At 53.3% G+C, this 16,887-nt stretch overlaps 1 protein-coding gene across 2 annotated transcripts in view; it reads right to left on the bottom strand.

Moving 5' to 3' along the window:
- Positions 1-13,394: 13,394 nt before the first annotated feature.
- NET1 (neuroepithelial cell transforming 1) overlaps positions 13,395-16,887 on the bottom strand; it is a 58,984-nt gene continuing 55,491 nt past the window's right edge. For both annotated transcript variants that reach the window (XM_075925038.2, XM_006120311.5), the window contains 3 exons: positions 16,616-16,786; positions 15,777-15,963; positions 13,395-15,324 (listed from right to left, as the gene is read on the bottom strand). In XM_075925038.2, coding sequence (XP_075781153.1) covers positions 14,924-15,324; positions 15,777-15,963; positions 16,616-16,786 — 759 coding nt within the window. In that variant the 3' untranslated portion in view covers positions 13,395-14,923. The remainder of the gene's footprint in view (positions 15,325-15,776; positions 15,964-16,615; positions 16,787-16,887) is intronic.

The raw sequence follows: 16,887 nt of genomic DNA, 5'->3' as shown, positions 1-16,887 counted from the left end.
TCATGGCGCTGCACATCCCAGGCCACAAGCCTGCCCCTGGAATTGTCCAGCCTCACCCAGGTTTGACTTTGAGGGAGCTCTGTGGGAGGCACCACGCACCTTGCCGCCCTGGGCCTGCCGTGCATCGGGGTGGTAAAAATACCTGACGAGCTACGGCAACGTCCCCGCCCTCAGGCGCTTACACCCGCTGGGTCCTCGCGCCGCCCTGGCGTTGCTCAGTCCCAAAATGGCCCCACGACTGCCGGCCACGTTCAAAATCACGGGCTGCCCAGCCTGCGGCAGCTCTCGGCCCTTCCCGCTTCAAGCCCCTCCATTACAGCGGCCTTCCTGCAGATTTCCACCGGCATCACGGAGACCCCCGTCCGCGGCTACTCGCTGAATCCAGCCTGAAATGAAACAACAAGCTGGCCTGGCGTGCGCTGACAGAGACAGACCAGAGGAGGGGAAACGGCCACAGCCACATCCTGTTGATAAATGAGTCACCGTTTCAAGACACAGCAGGACCCGGAGAAATGAGGCTGCGGCTGTCGGGAGCAGCCTGGAGTCGATCTTTCCGAAAGGGGCTGTAGCGTCAGTCAGAATAGGTGTTGCTTCTCTGCCGTCTATTTTGGTTAATGGGGGTATAAATGCGGTAAGAGAAATGGGAGCTGCCCCTTTAAGAAGAAACGGGGTGCAGGGGGGGGGGATGCTAGGGTGAAGACAGAGCATGCATGAGGCCAGAGGAGGCTGCCCTGGAGCTGGACATGAGATTGTCCCCGTCAGCAAGAACCACCTAACCACAGGGTTGAGTTCACCAGACTAAACAAAGCTCCGGCTGAAAACCGGAGTTTGCTGCCCCGTCCCCCCGTGGGTTTACACGCCTCGCCCCACCCCCAACGCACAGGCCCCCCTGGAGCTGGTCTAGCCCTGCCGGTTCCTCCGGCTCCTTGCTCGCTGGGCACTAGGTCCGGATTTGGGCCCCAGGCACAGTGACACGTCTGCCCTGAGATGCCATCCGGCCGGGCGCAGAGCGGAGCGTGGCCCCGGCACCGAAACGGCACCCTCAGAGCCAGGAGCTCTACAGCCCCTAGTGAAGCTGCCCTCTGTGGGGCGGCCCCATGGGCGGCGTGTGAGCCCCCCACTTGGGGGAGGCATCCAGCCCTGGCCCTTCCCCCTGTGACCCCTTCCCACTCCTTCTGCTCCTCCCGACCCCGGCTGCGGTTGGAGGAGCCCCATTTCAGCCAGCCTGCTGAGTCCCGGCCCACGGGCCAGCCCAAACCACCAGGCCTGCCAGTCAGCCCACTCTAGCCACCCTGATTGGCCGGAGCCCCCGCCTGTCAGCCGGCTCCACCCACCCTAAGTCCCAAGTTGCTGACTGAGGGGGCGTGGGCAGAGCTACGGGGATAGAGCGGGACGCAGGAGCCAGGCCTCAGGGTGCAGTGTGGGCAGGGTCACGGTGTTCCCTATAAACTGAGCACTTGGGTGGCTACAGGAGAGGCTCAGGTGCCACCCAACGGATTAGCAGAGTGCCCACCGCCGGCAGCCTGTGTTTCTACCAGTGGTGCACATCTGCACATGCCTCGGTGCACGGAACAAAATTTATTCTGCACATGGATGGAGACGATTACAGGGACCATTGGTCACCTCTGTCTGTTTGGGGAGACTTAGCCTCCTGGGCCTATGATACCCACCCCTCAGAGAGTTTCCAGGCTCACCCCCTCACCAGGCCTTGCAGGGGGGTCCCCGAAGTTAGCTTTGTGGCACTCTTTCATGGTCGCTGCACTAGAGGGAATTTTTCTTGGGATACTGGCCTGCTAGAGCCCTTTGTGCCTGGTCTAAAGGGCCAGCATGTGATTTTCAACATGCTTCTAGGAACGCTGGACTAAGGGTAAGGCCTAGCCCAGACCAGACAGAGAGGCTGCAGGGGAGCCATGTGTCATAGTCCACCCAATGACCCTACATTGAGGATTTAAGAGGATTTGCCGGGGGCATGCGGAAAGGGGCTATCTGGGTGGGGTGAGTGTCACCCGAAATGAATTTCACTTCCGAGCAAAGGAAAACAGCCAAGCGAGAGGGAACCGAGGCAAAGTCTCCGTGTGAGAGCACAGAGTGTGCGTCTCCTTGGTAACAGGCTGCGTCTGGACGGAACACAAAATGGCAGCTACCCCAGCCGTCAGCCTGACTCCGAGAAGCCGGGGCAGGAGGGCTAGGACAGACCACAGCCGCCGAATCGGCCCATAGCTTCATATTTCAGAGTCCCAGCACGCTTTGTGCCGGGGGAACATCTAGCGTGTGTAAACGCTTGAGCCAAAGAGCATTGCGAGGCGGGTGGGGAGCTGGCGAGAGGGTTTGGTAGGAGCAATGGGGCTATCACTCTGGAGAAGAAGCATGGCCAGGCATGCAGGAAACCGGAGTTCAGTTCCTCTGTCACAACCCGTCCAGATACCCTTGGGCAAGTCACTTCGCCTCTCCGTGCCTCAGTTTCCAATCTGTCAAATGGGGCCATAGGAGTTCCTGGCCTCACAGGAGGGCTGTGCGGCGAAATACATTCCAGATTCAGGTAACAGGGGCCAGGTGTGAACGTGCTCACAGCGGCTTTGGCAATACTTTCAGAGCGTTTATCCTGGGCTCTCTTCAGCCGCCAGCTCTGGTGCTGCCCAGAGCCCTGAAGGAGACGTTTGTTCCGCCCGCTCTTGTGCGCACCGCAACGGCTGCTGCAGGAGGGGCCCGGCCTCCCAGTTTTGCTCCTGAGATAACTCTTTGTTTGATAGCTCTCCATGGAGGCTGCAGGGTAGAACCGACATGTAAAAAATTGCCAAACAAAAGGCCCAGTGATTTTCCAGGCGGATTAGAAGGATTTCCTGCGCTGGGCTAGACAGTTTCCCTTGCTTTGTGAAAGGAAACAGATAGTTGCTTCCTCCCCTTGATTTTCCTAAATCTCTTTTCAAGCCCAGCCCTTTTGGGCCGTAAAAACAGCCCCCTGGCTAGGCCACAGAGGACACCGCGCAACCGATTCGGGGGCCTGAACGGCACGTGGCATTTCCCGAGTGGTCAGAGCCACGGCACGTATCAATTGGGCAGGCAAACGGGGGTGAAAGTCACCCCTTTGCACAGGGCTGGCAGAAGAACATGAGCAGCCATGCTGGGTCAGACCAAAGGTCCATCCAGCCCAGTATCCTATACCAGATGTCCCAGAGGGAGTGAACAGAGCAGGAAATCAACAAGTGATCCATTCCATCACCCACTCCCATCCTCTGACAAACAAATGATGCCTAGAGACACCATTCCTACCCATCCTAATAGCCATTGATGGACCTCACCTCCAGGAATCTATCTAGCTTTTTCTTCCACCCTGTTAAAGTCCTGGTCTTCACCACATCCTCTGGCAAGGAGTTCCACAGGTTGACGGTGCTCTGAGCAAGGAAAAACTTCCTTTGGTTTGTTTGAAACTTGTTCCTATTAGTTTCATTTGGTGGCCTCCTCGTACTAGAGTTATGGGAACAAGCAAACAACTTTTCCTCATTCGCTTTCTCCACACCCGTCACGATTTTATAGACCTCTACCCTATCCCCCCTTAGTCTCCTCTTTTCTAAGCTGAAAAGTCCCCGTCTTTTAGTCTCTCCTCCAATGGCAGCTGTTCCAAACCCTGAATCATTTTTGTTGAGTTTTTCCCAATGCCAGGATCTCTTTTTGGAGTGAGGTGTCCACATCTGCACGCAGTATTCCAGATGTGGGTGCACCACGGATTCGTACAGCGGCAGTAAGATCTTCTCTGTCTGATTCTCTCCCCCGTTTGGAATGAATTCTGACACTCTGTGTGCCAAGTGTGGGCAGCAGTTCAGACGCAGGAAACGTGCATCCTGAGGCCAGAGTCTCGCCTGCAGAAGGTCCCTTAGGGACCCTCCATCCTCCCCCTGACATGCCCCTCTGCAGTGGGGAGCAGTCGGAATTGGAGCCGGCGGCCTCAGCTCTCCGCCTTGCCACTTGAGATCGGGGAGACCACGTTGCGCTGACGTCCCGACACATCGGTTCTCTTGGCCGCTGTTTGGTACGTTACTTGCAGGCCTGAATAACGCAGCTCCCCTGCCTTTTTCTGCCTGCTGGGTGCTTGCTTTCCCAGCTGTCAGACTGCACGTATTGGGTGCCATTCAGCTTCCGCATCAGCCAGCCAGCAAGACAGCACCCGCTCCAAATCCAACCTGATCCGGCCTTCAATCGGTTCCTGACACCCACCCGGCCCAGGCCAAGAGAACAGCACGGAAGACAGTTGTCTGACCCACCTACAACCGGCCAGACCGCCTGTGGAGACACGGAGACCTTTAACCAGGGCTCCAGCGTGCTGGCAGGCAGCCAAGATAGAGAATTTCAAACAAGCTGCGGAGACATGGAAGCAGGAACCACTCCAGGCCCGCTCGGAAGGCAGTGTTCTCTGCGTGCTCCCAGCCAGCAAATGTTCCCACATGTTATACTTGTTCCCACAATATAAGAACTCGGGGTCACCCAATGAAATGAATAGGCAGCAGGTTTAAAACAAACAAAAGGACGTTTTTCTTCACGCAGCACGCTGTCAACCTGTGGAACTCCTTGCCGGAGGATGTGGTGAGGACTAGGACTTTAACAGGGTTCAAAAAAGAGCTAGCTAGATTCATGGAGATTAGGTCTATCGATGGGTGGGAACGGTGTCCTTCCCACTTTGCTCCCTTTTGACGGGTGCAGCTTGCTCCCGTGTAAACGAGAACGGAAGCCGGCTAGTCGCCTCCCCCGCCTCATGCTGGGTTCAGAGCCGCTCGGAAACTCAAGGCCCATGTTGGCATCGACGATTAAGCACCCCAAAACCAACCCCCCCCAGATCATCTGGGCCTCTCCCACCCCCTCCGTGTTTCGGTGTCACTGGGCCTCGTGCAAGCTCCGGCCCCTTGCGGAGAGTTTGCAGAGCGGGCTGCGTACCTCATCTGGAAAGAATGACAAGCCTGCATGGGGCTATTATCAGCCAGACGGGCCGTTTCCCTGGATTTATCGCCGGCCTGGTGGAACCTGTTTGCTAAGGACCAAAGCGACCTGAGACCGTAGGGAGGTTGGGGCCAGCTCTGGCAGCTGCGCACGCTGGCATCTGATATTGCGCAACGACTTGCTGCAGAACTGCTGGTGGGTTGACTCGATTCTCCCCCACCCCGCTCCCTATGGACTGAGACCCGACCGGTGTTCTTACGCCGGAGCGCCTGGCCGGCTGCCAGGGAGCAGCCCGGAGCGAGGGCTGGAGGGAAGGAGTTGGAGACAAGCAAACGCTGTCGGAAAACAACGCGGTTGCCAAAGCCAGAGGGATTGCACAGAACAGGGGGACGGTGCCGGGTTAAGAACATAAGAACGGTCAGGCATGGTGAGACCAAAGAACCATCTAGCTCAGTGTCCTGTCTGCCCACAGCAGCCAATGCCAGGTGCCCCAGAGGGAGGGAACACAACAGGGAATCCTTAAGTGATCCCTCCCCTGTCACCCATTTCCAGACAAACAGAGACTAGGGACATCATTCCCACTCATCGATGGACCTAACCTCCACGAATCAATCTAGCTCTTTTCTGAACCCTGTTCAAGTCTTAGCCTTCACCACATCCTCTGGCGAGGAGTTCCACAGGTTGACAGTGCGCTGAGTGAAGAAAAACTTCCTTTGATTTGTTTTAAACCTGCTGCCTATTCATTTCATTGGGTGGGCTTGAGTTCTCACATTGTGGGAATAAGTAAATCACTTTTCCTTATTCCCTTTTTCCACACCCGTCATGATTTTACTGACCACTATCCTATCCCCCTTAGCCTCCTCTTTTCTAAGCTGAGAAGTCCCCGTCTTTTTAATCTCCCTTCCTACGGGACCCGTTCCAAACCTCTAATGGTTTTCTTGCCCTTTTCTAGGCTCTTGGGCCCGCGATGGACGTTGGAGCTCGCACACGAAAGGCAGGCTGGCATGATGGTGCTGGGAACTCCCGTCTTGCTAAAGGAAGACGGAGGAATTCAGTTCTTGGGCAGGCTGAGGCAAAGTGCGGTGAACGGAGGGTTTCCACGGACTGCCCCGGCCTCCCGCTCAGCTCTAAAGATGTTCACTGTCGACATGCTCCTGCCCTGTCACCCTCCTCCCACGTCCGGGTCCGTCTGGCTGAGAGCGGCTCCCGTCTCCCGAGGAATACCCGGCGCCTCGCTGGGAAAGCCAGCTCGTGGCCCGGGGGTGTCAGCCTGTGCCCCGCGTTAATGGCGCCCCTAATTAGAGGCGGGTACTTAGTGACATCATTGCATTGCCAGTGCCGAGCGGGCGGCTGGGTGTCAGCAGCCTGGCATTTGGGTCTGCCGTTACTCGTGAGCCGCGCAGGCTGAACCTCTGTTCACTGGGGCTCCCTGCGCTGGCAACAGCAGCTGTTCCAGGACCAGAGCGTCCTGGTGCAGGGCTGGCTGCCTGGCGTGCTGCATCTGGGCTGCCACGTACAACCCAGCGGGGCTGCCCAACGTGGCAGGGGCTGTGCACTGGGAGCTGGGCTGCCCGGCACAGCAGGGAGCGGGATGGGGGGACCAGCAGGACAGTGAAGCCAGTGACCAGTCCAGGGCTGGGGAGCCAGTAGCGGGGGGAGGGGGCAGCAATGACCTCCCCTAGTACGGCAAAATCCCTCCTCTGGGACCGGTCAGGGCCCAAGCGTGTCAGACCAGAGAGGTTCAACCTGTGATCGAGAGAGAGACAGATAGAGGGGGAGTATGCGGGTAGAGAGAGAGAGAGAGAGAGAGAGAGAGTGCATGGGGATGGACGGGGTGAATGGACGGATGGACGGACAGATGGGGTGAATGGGGATGGGAGGATGGATGGACAGAGGGATGAATGGATGGAGTGAATGGGGATGGATGGACGGACAGACGGATTGATGGGGTGAATGGGGTTGGGTGGATGGATGGGGTGAATGGGGATGGATGAATGGGAATGGGTGGATGGACAGATGGGGTGGGTGGATGGACAGAAGGACAGATGGGGTGAACGGACAGATGGACGGACAGATGGGGTGGATGGATGGGGATGGATGGATGGACGGACAGATGGAGTGAATGGGGAAGGATGGGGAAGGATGGATGGACAGAAGGGCAGATGGGGCGGATGGATGGATGGATGGACAGAAGGACAGATGGGGTGAACGGACAGACAGACGGACAGATGGGGGGAATGGATGGGGGTGGATGGATGGACAGACGGACAGATGGGGGGAATGGATGGGGGTGGATGGATGGACAGACGGACAGACGGACAGATGGGGGGAATGGATGGGGGTGGATGGATGGACAGACGGACAGATGGGGGGAATGGATGGGGGTGGATGGACGGACAGACGGACAGGATGGGGATGGGTGGACAGGTAGGCAGACAGATGCGGAGGGGACGTGTAAGGGAAATGCAAACAGGACCAGGACCAGGAATTAACATGCCAATTTGCCTGGTGCACCACAACCACCCCCAGCGCAGAACCAGTCAGAGCAAGCCATGCTCAAAAGGCGGCCGAGCTCCAGCCCCTCTGGGCACCACGACTCCGTTCCTGCTCCGCGGGCTCTGGCAGGCTCACACGCTGGGGCTTGTTTGTACTTGGCCTCACTTGGCTTTGGGGAATCAGGATGATTTTGCAGTGAGCTTGACAACGGCAGCGGTGAAAGGTCTAAACCCGGCCGCCCGTCGGCCCTCCCCCTTCGGCATGACGAGAGGCAGATCGACCCCACTCAGAGCCGGGCGGGGAGGAGAGGGCTGGGGCCCTGCTCAGCTTGCAAACGGAGGAGGCTGCTCGCTCCTTTTCTGGCCCGTGGGCTGTAACAACGTTCGGTTTCAGAGATGCCAGAGGAAGAGATCTGCAGGGGGCGGGCGAGGGTCACATCTCACTATAAGAACATCAGAGCAGCCAGACTGGGTCAGACCAAAGGTCCCTCTAGCCCAGGTTCCTGTCTGCCGACCGCGACCAATGCCAGGTGCCCCAGAGGGAGTGAGCAGAACAGAGAATCATCAAGTGATCCCTGTCACCCATTTCCAGCCCCTGACAAACAGAGGCTAGGGACCCCATCCCTACCCATCCTGGCTAATAAGTTTTGATGGATCTAACCACCAGTAATCTATCTAGCTCTTTTTTGAACCCTGTTAAAATCCTGGTCTTCACAACATCCTCTGGCGAGGAGTTCCGCAGGTTGACTGTGATGTAAGGGAGAGCCCCAAAAGGAGGGTAAGAACCACAGACATGAGAAAACACCTCTGAAGCAGCCGCATCAACCCATCTGCCAAGGCGGCCCTGCAATCTGCTCTCCATCGTTTTGTCTCACCTAGCTTGAACGGTCCCATGCGGTAGGGGAATCTTGCCGCTTCCCCCTGGAGAACACGTCACAGCCTCACACCGCAAGTCTCTCTCGCTTCTCAAGCCTTAGACGTGGATGAGTAAGGGACCCCAGCTAACTGACGCCTTACTCATCATTTGTCAGTATCTATGGCTTTGGATTTTCCCTCAGAAATCAACCACTCCAGCCGCTTGACTTAGGTGTGAGGGATCTTCTCTGACTCCTACCCCGTTTCAGCTCCTCGTTTCCGGTGTCCCTCTAGGAGAGCGGACACTCCAGGATCCATCCCTTGCGGTTTTCGCTTTCCACCGTGTCTAGACAATCCCATCTCGCTAATATGTTGGTTTCAGCTGCCATCGCTAGACAGGTGACTCAGGCTTTTCTCTTTCTCTGTCTACCCCGGCCCACTTCCTTCCACCCCAACCTGTCTCGCTGGAATCTCTTGGGGGGCTTCAGCTGAAAGGGAACCAAACTGAGGTGCGATTTTACCGCAGTGGTCGATACAAGCGATCGTTGTCAGCATAGAGCAGTGTTTCCCGATTTTATTTGGCCACGGAACCCTTTTAAACGCGAACGAATTTCGTGGAACTCTTAATAACCGTCTTATATCTGGAGCTGAAAAAGTAGACCACAAATAAGTAAGGCTAATAATACACAAATGCTAAACAAGGTCATGAGATCAACATTTAATTTAATTGCACATATTTAAAAACAAAATGTTTCAAACTATCTTCACAATGCAGCAGATACTAACGAACCATTAGATAATATTTTGTTGCATAGTACACACGGGGCATCTGGACCATCTTTATTTCCATTGCTTGTGAATCCAAATGACAAATAGGCCTCAGCAGACCTGCCTTTCTTATAACTTGGCTGTAATTCTTCATAATGAGCTTGAACTGCCTCAGTATCTTCCTTGCTGGTTTCAGTAACAGGAGTGTTTGAAGTACTCGCTTTGTCTTTTCTTTTCTTTTTTTTAAGTTCCTTCTTTTAGCCAATGATCCACGGGGAATTTTGGTATCAATCATTTAAATTATATGTGTAGATAATAGTAAGTTGTATTGTTAGTCACCCATGTGACAGTGAGTACGGGGATTTCCGGTGTTAAATAACACGCGCTCGCACCACTGATGGACTGAGTGCGCAGCGCTAAGTGGAATTTTCTCGCAGAACTCTTACTTTCGCTTCTCGGAACCGTGGGATTCCGTGGAACACCACTGGGTCTAGAGTATTTCCGGACCCTGCTTGTAGCTCGGGGACTCTGTATGCAGCATGTGGCCTGGCCTTCTAGCATCAGATTCAGAGCGTTATTTCGAAGTCACCCCTCCCTTAAGTCGAATTTATAAGTGGAGCGTCCATACAACCAAGCCTGTTATTTCGAAATAACGAGCCCCAAAGCTTTCCTTGGGGAAGTTTTGAAATAGCAGCAGTGCTACCGGGGGCTCTAAGAGCGAGGTCGTGGGTCCACATTAACGAAGCCTGCCTAGGACTCCTTTCATGCCTCCCCGTAGCGAGGATGCGCTAATTCGATTTAGCAAAATCGGGAGTTTAGTTCTGGGTCAGCTCACAAACTTATCTTTCTCCCAGGGCAGGAAGAACTAGACAAAAACCATCCATCGAAAATCCCAGGGGAAAGACCCAAATCCCAGATGAGTCCGCACGCCTGGGACTGACGCTTGCTTCCGGGAGTTTGACTCTGGCTCCCCTACACGGAGTAAAGTGTCTAACGAGGTGCAGCGCACAGCTCAGGTGTTAGTCTTGCAAGCGTCTTATTGGACGGTCGGATAAAGCTCTTTGCCCGATGTCTCGACACGCTTCTGGGGAAAAGCGATCTGCTTCCAAGTCCCTTTCCCACACGTGCCTGGATGGATTCTCGACTTACCTTTCCGGCAATATTTGCAGCTATTACTCCAGGGGTGGGGAACCTACGGCCATGGGGCCTGATCTGGCCCCTGGCTTGCCTGGCCCTGGCGGCTCAGGGTTCTCACCCAGTATCAGGGAGCTGGCAGTCCAGCCCTGAGCCCCCGCCCCCCCCCCCCCCCCCGGACCCTGCACTCCCATTTCGCTTCTCCACCCTACCTCCTGTCCAGCCCTCAATCCCTTCCTGCACTATACCACCCTCCCAGGCCCATCCCCCAACCCACTCCTGCTCCCTCCCTCCTGCCCAGACCCCACACCCCAAGTTTGCTTCCTGGCAGCCCCCCCTCCCACAACTGAACGTCTCATTTTTGGCCACCCCAGAGGAGCCCACGAAATCTACTAGCCTGGCCCCTGCAGACTCTGGTGTGCAAGGGGAAATTTTATTTTATTTTTCTTTGCTTCTCACTTGTGGGTGGTACCCAGCTGACCTGTCTGTGGTTCAGTGCGCGCCCCCCCCCTCCCCCCCCATGAATCCTTTGCTTCTAACCAAGCACTGCAAAATAGATTCCTTGCGAGGTGGTTCCTCCTCCTGGTTTCTGAGAACTCACTCCTGGGTCAACCCCAAACTTTCCCCCTGCTATCAGAGGCAGCAGTGCGGAGATGCAGGGGCGGCTGCCGTGAAGCAGCCTCTGTTTGTGGTGGGTCCGAACTCTCCGCATCCCAAGGAGCAGCCTCTGTCCGTGCTGACTTCGGACCCCCTCCGCCCCAGCCAGGGGCTGCTGCCACCCCATGCTGGTGCCCCTGATGCAAAGGGCAGCAGCACAGAGCGACAGGGGGCCCTCGGGAATGGGGCTGGGAGTGCACTGGCTGCCAGCCCAGCCCCTAGGGACTATGGCATAGTCATGTAACCGCTAAGGTTTCATGCAGCTACACAGCTCGTCAATTACACAGTAGCTAGGGTCCTGCGTTAAAAGGCTGGAGGGAACTTTATAGGAAGCGAGCGTCATTGTGCAAGGAGGTGCGGGCAGGGACTCCCTTTGTGTGCTGTACGGGGCCAAGGAGTTGGTCGGCACTCACACTAGCAAAACTGAAAGTGGGAATTTTTCCCCCTGCGGCTGACTTCCATTTGCGCAAAAATGTGTGTGCAACCTCAGAGCGGGGAACGGGAGGACGTACAGCGCATCACTTCCTACACGCGTCAACGACTTTAGTGCAGAACGGATGTACACCGGGTGCCTTATGGGGGGCGCCCTGTACCCGCATCTGCGCCGCGGATGCCACACATGCTGACCTGCGTCGATAGTTCCAGGTGTCTTATCTTCACTGGCCGATCCCTCTTTTTGAGCGGAATCCTTGGTGAATAGCCCCGGCTCCCTCTGAATCTATGCAGCCTCCAGAGAGAAACCCAACGTGTCTAAAGACAGTCCCAAAGCCGCGAGAGACTGGGGAATGCCGCCCCACCTCCCCCTTAGCTTTCCTTAGCAGATTGTGTCTATTCATTTCAGAGTTATTTATAAATCTTTGCCAAATAAGGACTCTCCCCCGGTCCCTCCTCCACATTTTTACAGGGTGAGTTTGAAAGCAGCAACAGGGTCGTTTTTACACCTCCATGGAATGTCTGTAGAGTTCTCGCCGATATGTCTGGGTCCAACCTGATTTCTGGGGGAGGACTGGATGCTACCACCGCTCTCCGACCACGGGGGGACGGAGGGAAAGGGAATTAATTGGACTCTGTCCTTGCTCACACAATATTGTTTGTTCTCTTTGTTAACCCCCTTAATAAAAAGCATGTCAGTAGAGACGGCTTGCAAATGCGCCAAGACGCAATTGGCAAAGCAAGCCATCTCCCATGGACCAGTAATATCTGTCATGCATCTGACAAAGTGGGTCTTTGCCCACGAAAGCTTATGCTCCGATACATCTGTGAGTCTATAAGGTGCCACAGGACTTCTTGTTGTTCTTAATATCTGTACAGACTGTTCTTAATGAGGCATTCACCCCTTGTCTAAAAAGACGGAGCCAAGTTTAAAAATATCAGAGGGATCGCTGTGTTAGTCTGAATCTGCAAAAGCGGTGAGGAGTCCTGTGGCACCTTCTAGACTAACCGAAGTGTTGGAGCATAAGCTTTCGTGGGCAAAGACCCACTTCGTCAGATGCAAGTTTAAAAATAGTTACACCAGCTCAACCCCACCCAGGCAAAATACCTGTTGGACGATTTTAACAGGCTGGGTTTTAAAACAGCTCAATCCCAGAATGGCCAGCGCCTTCCAATCTCTGGGAAAAGCCACGGTGAAAAAAAACTCAGAGGGGGTATTTGGGGGCATTGACACCCCTCATGTAAAGATTGTTTTGCATCTGTACTTTCAGGAATTGAGGAACTTAAAAACACTGCTGGGGGGAATTTGATAGCAGCCTTCAACGCCTGAAGGGAGGTTCCAAAGAGGATGGAGAGAGGCTGTTCTCAGTGGTGGCAGATGGCAGAATGAGGAGCAACGGTCCCAAGTTGCCATGGGGGAGAGGTCTAGGTTGGTTATTAGGAAAAACTAATAGGAGAGTGGGGAAGCACTGGGATGGGTTGCCTAGGGAGGGGGTGGAATCTCCATCCCTAGAGGTTTTTAACTCCCAGCTTGACCAAGCCCTGGCTGGGATGATGGAGTTGGGGTTGGTCCTGCTTTGGGCAGGGGGTTGGACTCGCTGACTCCTGAGGTCTCCTCCAGCCCCCTATGACTGAGAGCAAGGTAAGTTGCATACACAGGTATCAAAGGAGTCCTGCATGGAAGCTTACCACTGTCAAGGGTTCCTTTTTGGGATCTCGATGCTAAAGCAATGAAAATGAGGCTGGTGGCTAGCCAAGTGTTAGGCCTACCTGGGCAGGGGAAATTCTGAGCCTACCCAGCGCTAGACTTCACAAAGCGAGGACTTTGATCATGGCTCCCAGGAGCGACAGGCCAGGTTACGGGTGTGTGACAAGGACGTCTGTGTTTACAGCCGCGTGCTCTATCCCGTCTCGTAACACCTTGTGCTGCAGAACCCTTGAGCGAGTGAGCTCTTCTGGACACAAGCAGGCCTGGTTTGGATGGAGCTGCTTGTGTGCGCGTTAGTTGAATCAGTAACATTTGCTGGAACAAGAATATTGCTTCTTGAGAAGTATCCAGGCCCAATATTTATGACGATTTACTCACTCCCCCCCCTTGCATCAACACACACAATACAACCGAGATGCTGTCAGGAATTTAATTGTACTTGGCACTGGCAACTGTACAGTACATTTACAGAGAACCACTCATTTGGCTGTGTCTATTTACAGTCTCTTCCTAGTTCCATGACTGCCAGTCCAACATCTTGCACACAATAACCCTTTACAGCTGAGTTACAGCCTCTTGACAGCCAATTTCATGTCATGCTTTAGGCTCATTATGATGTGCCTTTGTTACTGTTTTAACGAAAGGAACAACCTTCCTTCACTCATCTCTAGGATTATAAAGGCCACCAAAATGTGTAAACTTGTAATTACAACAAGTATAAATACTCACTCATTTTCCATTTCTTCTCACCATCACCTCACATCCCTTCTCTTCTCCAGCCTTTTCCGACATACAATATCCCCTCCAGAACGGGCTGTCATATTCCAGCAATCAGAAGACATTTCATTCTGACAAAAAGTGAACTTTCTCCTCTCTGTTTGCCATTGACATCGCTTCTCCCCACCCAAACCTTCCACGACATTCTTAAAGCCTTCACCTTTTATCCACACAGTTCTCTTTCAGTAGTTTAGAGCACGCACCAGCTACTGACCAGACTTCTCGTAACCAACTCAAAATGCTACACCAAGATAATTACCTCCGCTCATTCCCATCGCCTCAAAACACTATGGCTTGGTTTCATTTAGCAAAGCTGTGAATTGATTGTAAAAAACAAAAATACAAACACACACACACATGCACACAGACATTTTTGAACCCGAAAGCTCAAGAACTTAAAGGAAATGCCAAGTTCAAAGTCTCAAAATACAATACACTGAAAATAATTAAAAATACAAAACAAAAAGTCCTACAAAACCCTATTTTAAAATATAAAAAATGCAATACCTGGCAGGTTATGTAAATGAAACCCAGGAATGTACAGCGAGCAAACAAAGACGCAGAGTTCCAGTAGGTAAAATGGAAAAGGTATCGAATCTGGGGTCTGTTTTTTCAAACTTGGCATTGCATGAATTAAAATAAACAAACTGCAAAAACATGCCTGTCATAAGAGCAAGAATACAATATTACTCCGGTTTTAAGGTCTAATTTTAAAGTTCTTTTGCAACATTGATCCATAAGTTATGCACGATCTATAGCCTAAAATGTGCCGAGTTGCCCTCGGGGGGGGCGGGGGGGGGCGCGCATTTACACGGTCGCCAGGACAGATTACTTGAGGATTTCCAGTTTTAAATAGGGTACCATAACATTGTTTTGGAAAACGGAAGTCTACCCTTCAACTCTGCCATTAAATAAGAGTCAAAAGCATTAGGACTTCTGAATCCTTGTTTATTTCGCATTAAGAATCTGAATCAAGGTTGCCATAGCTTCTTCAAAAAACAGACTCCAGATTAACAGTGATAACTGCATTACCAGTAGCTGCCATTCAACAACATACAAGACGTTTATGTTCATCAGAGTAATGCCACCATGTCCATGTTACAAGAAAACAAATGTACACATTATTTATAAATAAACAGTCCTCCCACGAGTGAATCCCTGGGCTCCTTTACACTAATGTTTCTTTCCCTTTCTTGCTTAGTGATTTCTCTCTTGTTCTTTTGTGCCCAGACTGTGTTCGGTGGGTTTTCCTGCTCTTGGCTTCCTCTGTGTCCATAATGGAACAACACTCGGTTGGGTGTTCGTCTAGCTCCATGTGAACGACCCCCGACCTAGCGGGCTGCCTCCTCGGGACTTGGACGTTGGAGGCAGACGGGTTGTTCTCTTCCGACTCTTCACTGAGCTCGGGCAACTCTTTCAGTTCCGTGGAAGCAGCTGTTCGCTGGAAGGGCGCGATGGCCGTTCGGATGCAATTGAACCACTGTTGCTTGTGGAAGATGTCGTTGGCCTGCAGCGTGTGAGACTGGCCGGAGGAAGGGTCTTGGAATCGAACGCGGAAGATATTTTTAGCTAAAGATAAACAGAAGAAACAGAAAGTCAGTTCTGCCAATTGCTCCTCCAGGGATCCACTGAGACTATTGTCAGAACCATCGGAACAGCGCTGGTTATGGAGAACGTAAGCATGGCCAGACTGGGCCAGCCCAAAGACCCATCTAGCCCAGTATCTTGTCTGCCGACAGTGGCCAATGCCAGGTGCCCCAGAGGGAGGGAACACAACAGGGAACCATCAAGTGATTTCCAAATGGAGAACGCAAAGCAGCTAGTGGGCATGCTTGATTTCACCATTTCAGACACAGTCCACCTAGAAGGGTGCGAAGGCAGGTCACATCTCCTGCCTGTTGAGCGAGCCTTCGCACAGACAAGAATTACTGACACTTCCCCATGTCTAAACTCAAAGCATGTGTACTGAGGGGCTTGACCAGGGCGCGTTACTAATGGGGGCTAATTGGCTCGCTTTGTACCTTTATCGGAATTGCCAAAAGCCCCTCGGAAGGAACCTCCCATTTTCACATCGCCGTCCTGAAGGTCTTCCAGCACCAGCTCCTGGACTGGGATCGGCTGTCTGTACACCTGGTACAGGTGACGCTCGTTACGAGTGACTGGCCGAGTGAGAACCAGAATGTCTTGGAAGAGGAACACGTAGAGCTTCTGAGGAGGGGGAAAAAAGCAGACAGGCCTGGTGTGAATATTAAGTCTTGGATTCAAACCAGCTCTTCTCAAAACATCATTCTGGGGGGAGGTAACACTGTTCTGCAGCCTGACCTACGTGAACCTCATTACATTTCCTGTTACAGGACCCTGTAGTAAGAAACGGCCCTGATGTGACTGTCAGAAGACCATGGGCCTGAGTGTGCTTTTGGGGCGGACAAGCCTGGGAAGAAGAGAAGACCTTGGGCACTTCATTTCCACGCAAGCAGCTCTGTGCAGACGTTTGCTGGGAAGAGCTTGGGGCCAGATGACATCACTGGGATGGTTCTGGCATGTTCAAAGGCAACGTGAAGCCAGGAAACTCTTTATGGCAGAGTGGGAAATGCAGAGCACGCTTTCTCTGGGAGTTTGATGCTAATGACTTTACAACCTCCGAAGGCCCTTACAAACACTGGCCACAACCAGCTTTCCTGGACAATTAGAATAAAGCCCGACATCACATCGCTCTTGTTACAGTTTTTGGGTTCCTTAGCACCCTCCAAACCTGGGCTAAGGGTTTCAGGATCCCTGCCCTGGCTAACAAGCAGCGGGGACGGAGGGGGAGGAAAGCTTTCAAATTCTCAGGAGACCTCGGCCATCGGACCAAATGTACCTGCCCATTCTTGTTTTTCAGTTCCCCGTGGCACAGCAGCGCTTTGCTGGCTTCGATTCGAGGGTCCTTCTGCTTCTCGTCCAGATACTCCAGCTTGTCGATGTAATACTGACACTCCGATTCGCCCTTCTTCAGGTTGATGTCCGAGAGGACTCCTTGGATTATGGAGATCTACGAAACACAGTGGTTTAAAAGCTTGCTGGCGTGGGGATTTCTGCTTTCCTTTGCCCATGCTTTAAGCGCCTCTGTAATAACCAACGTGGCTCCTATAA

Source organism: Pelodiscus sinensis, chromosome 1 (genome assembly GCF_052426305.1).
Source record: "Pelodiscus sinensis isolate ZL-2025 chromosome 1, ASM5242630v1, whole genome shotgun sequence".
Classification (NCBI taxonomy): Eukaryota; Metazoa; Chordata; order Testudines; family Trionychidae; genus Pelodiscus; species Pelodiscus sinensis.
The sequence above is the reverse complement of the archived record's forward strand: the minus strand, read 5'-3'. Positions and strand labels throughout refer to the sequence as shown.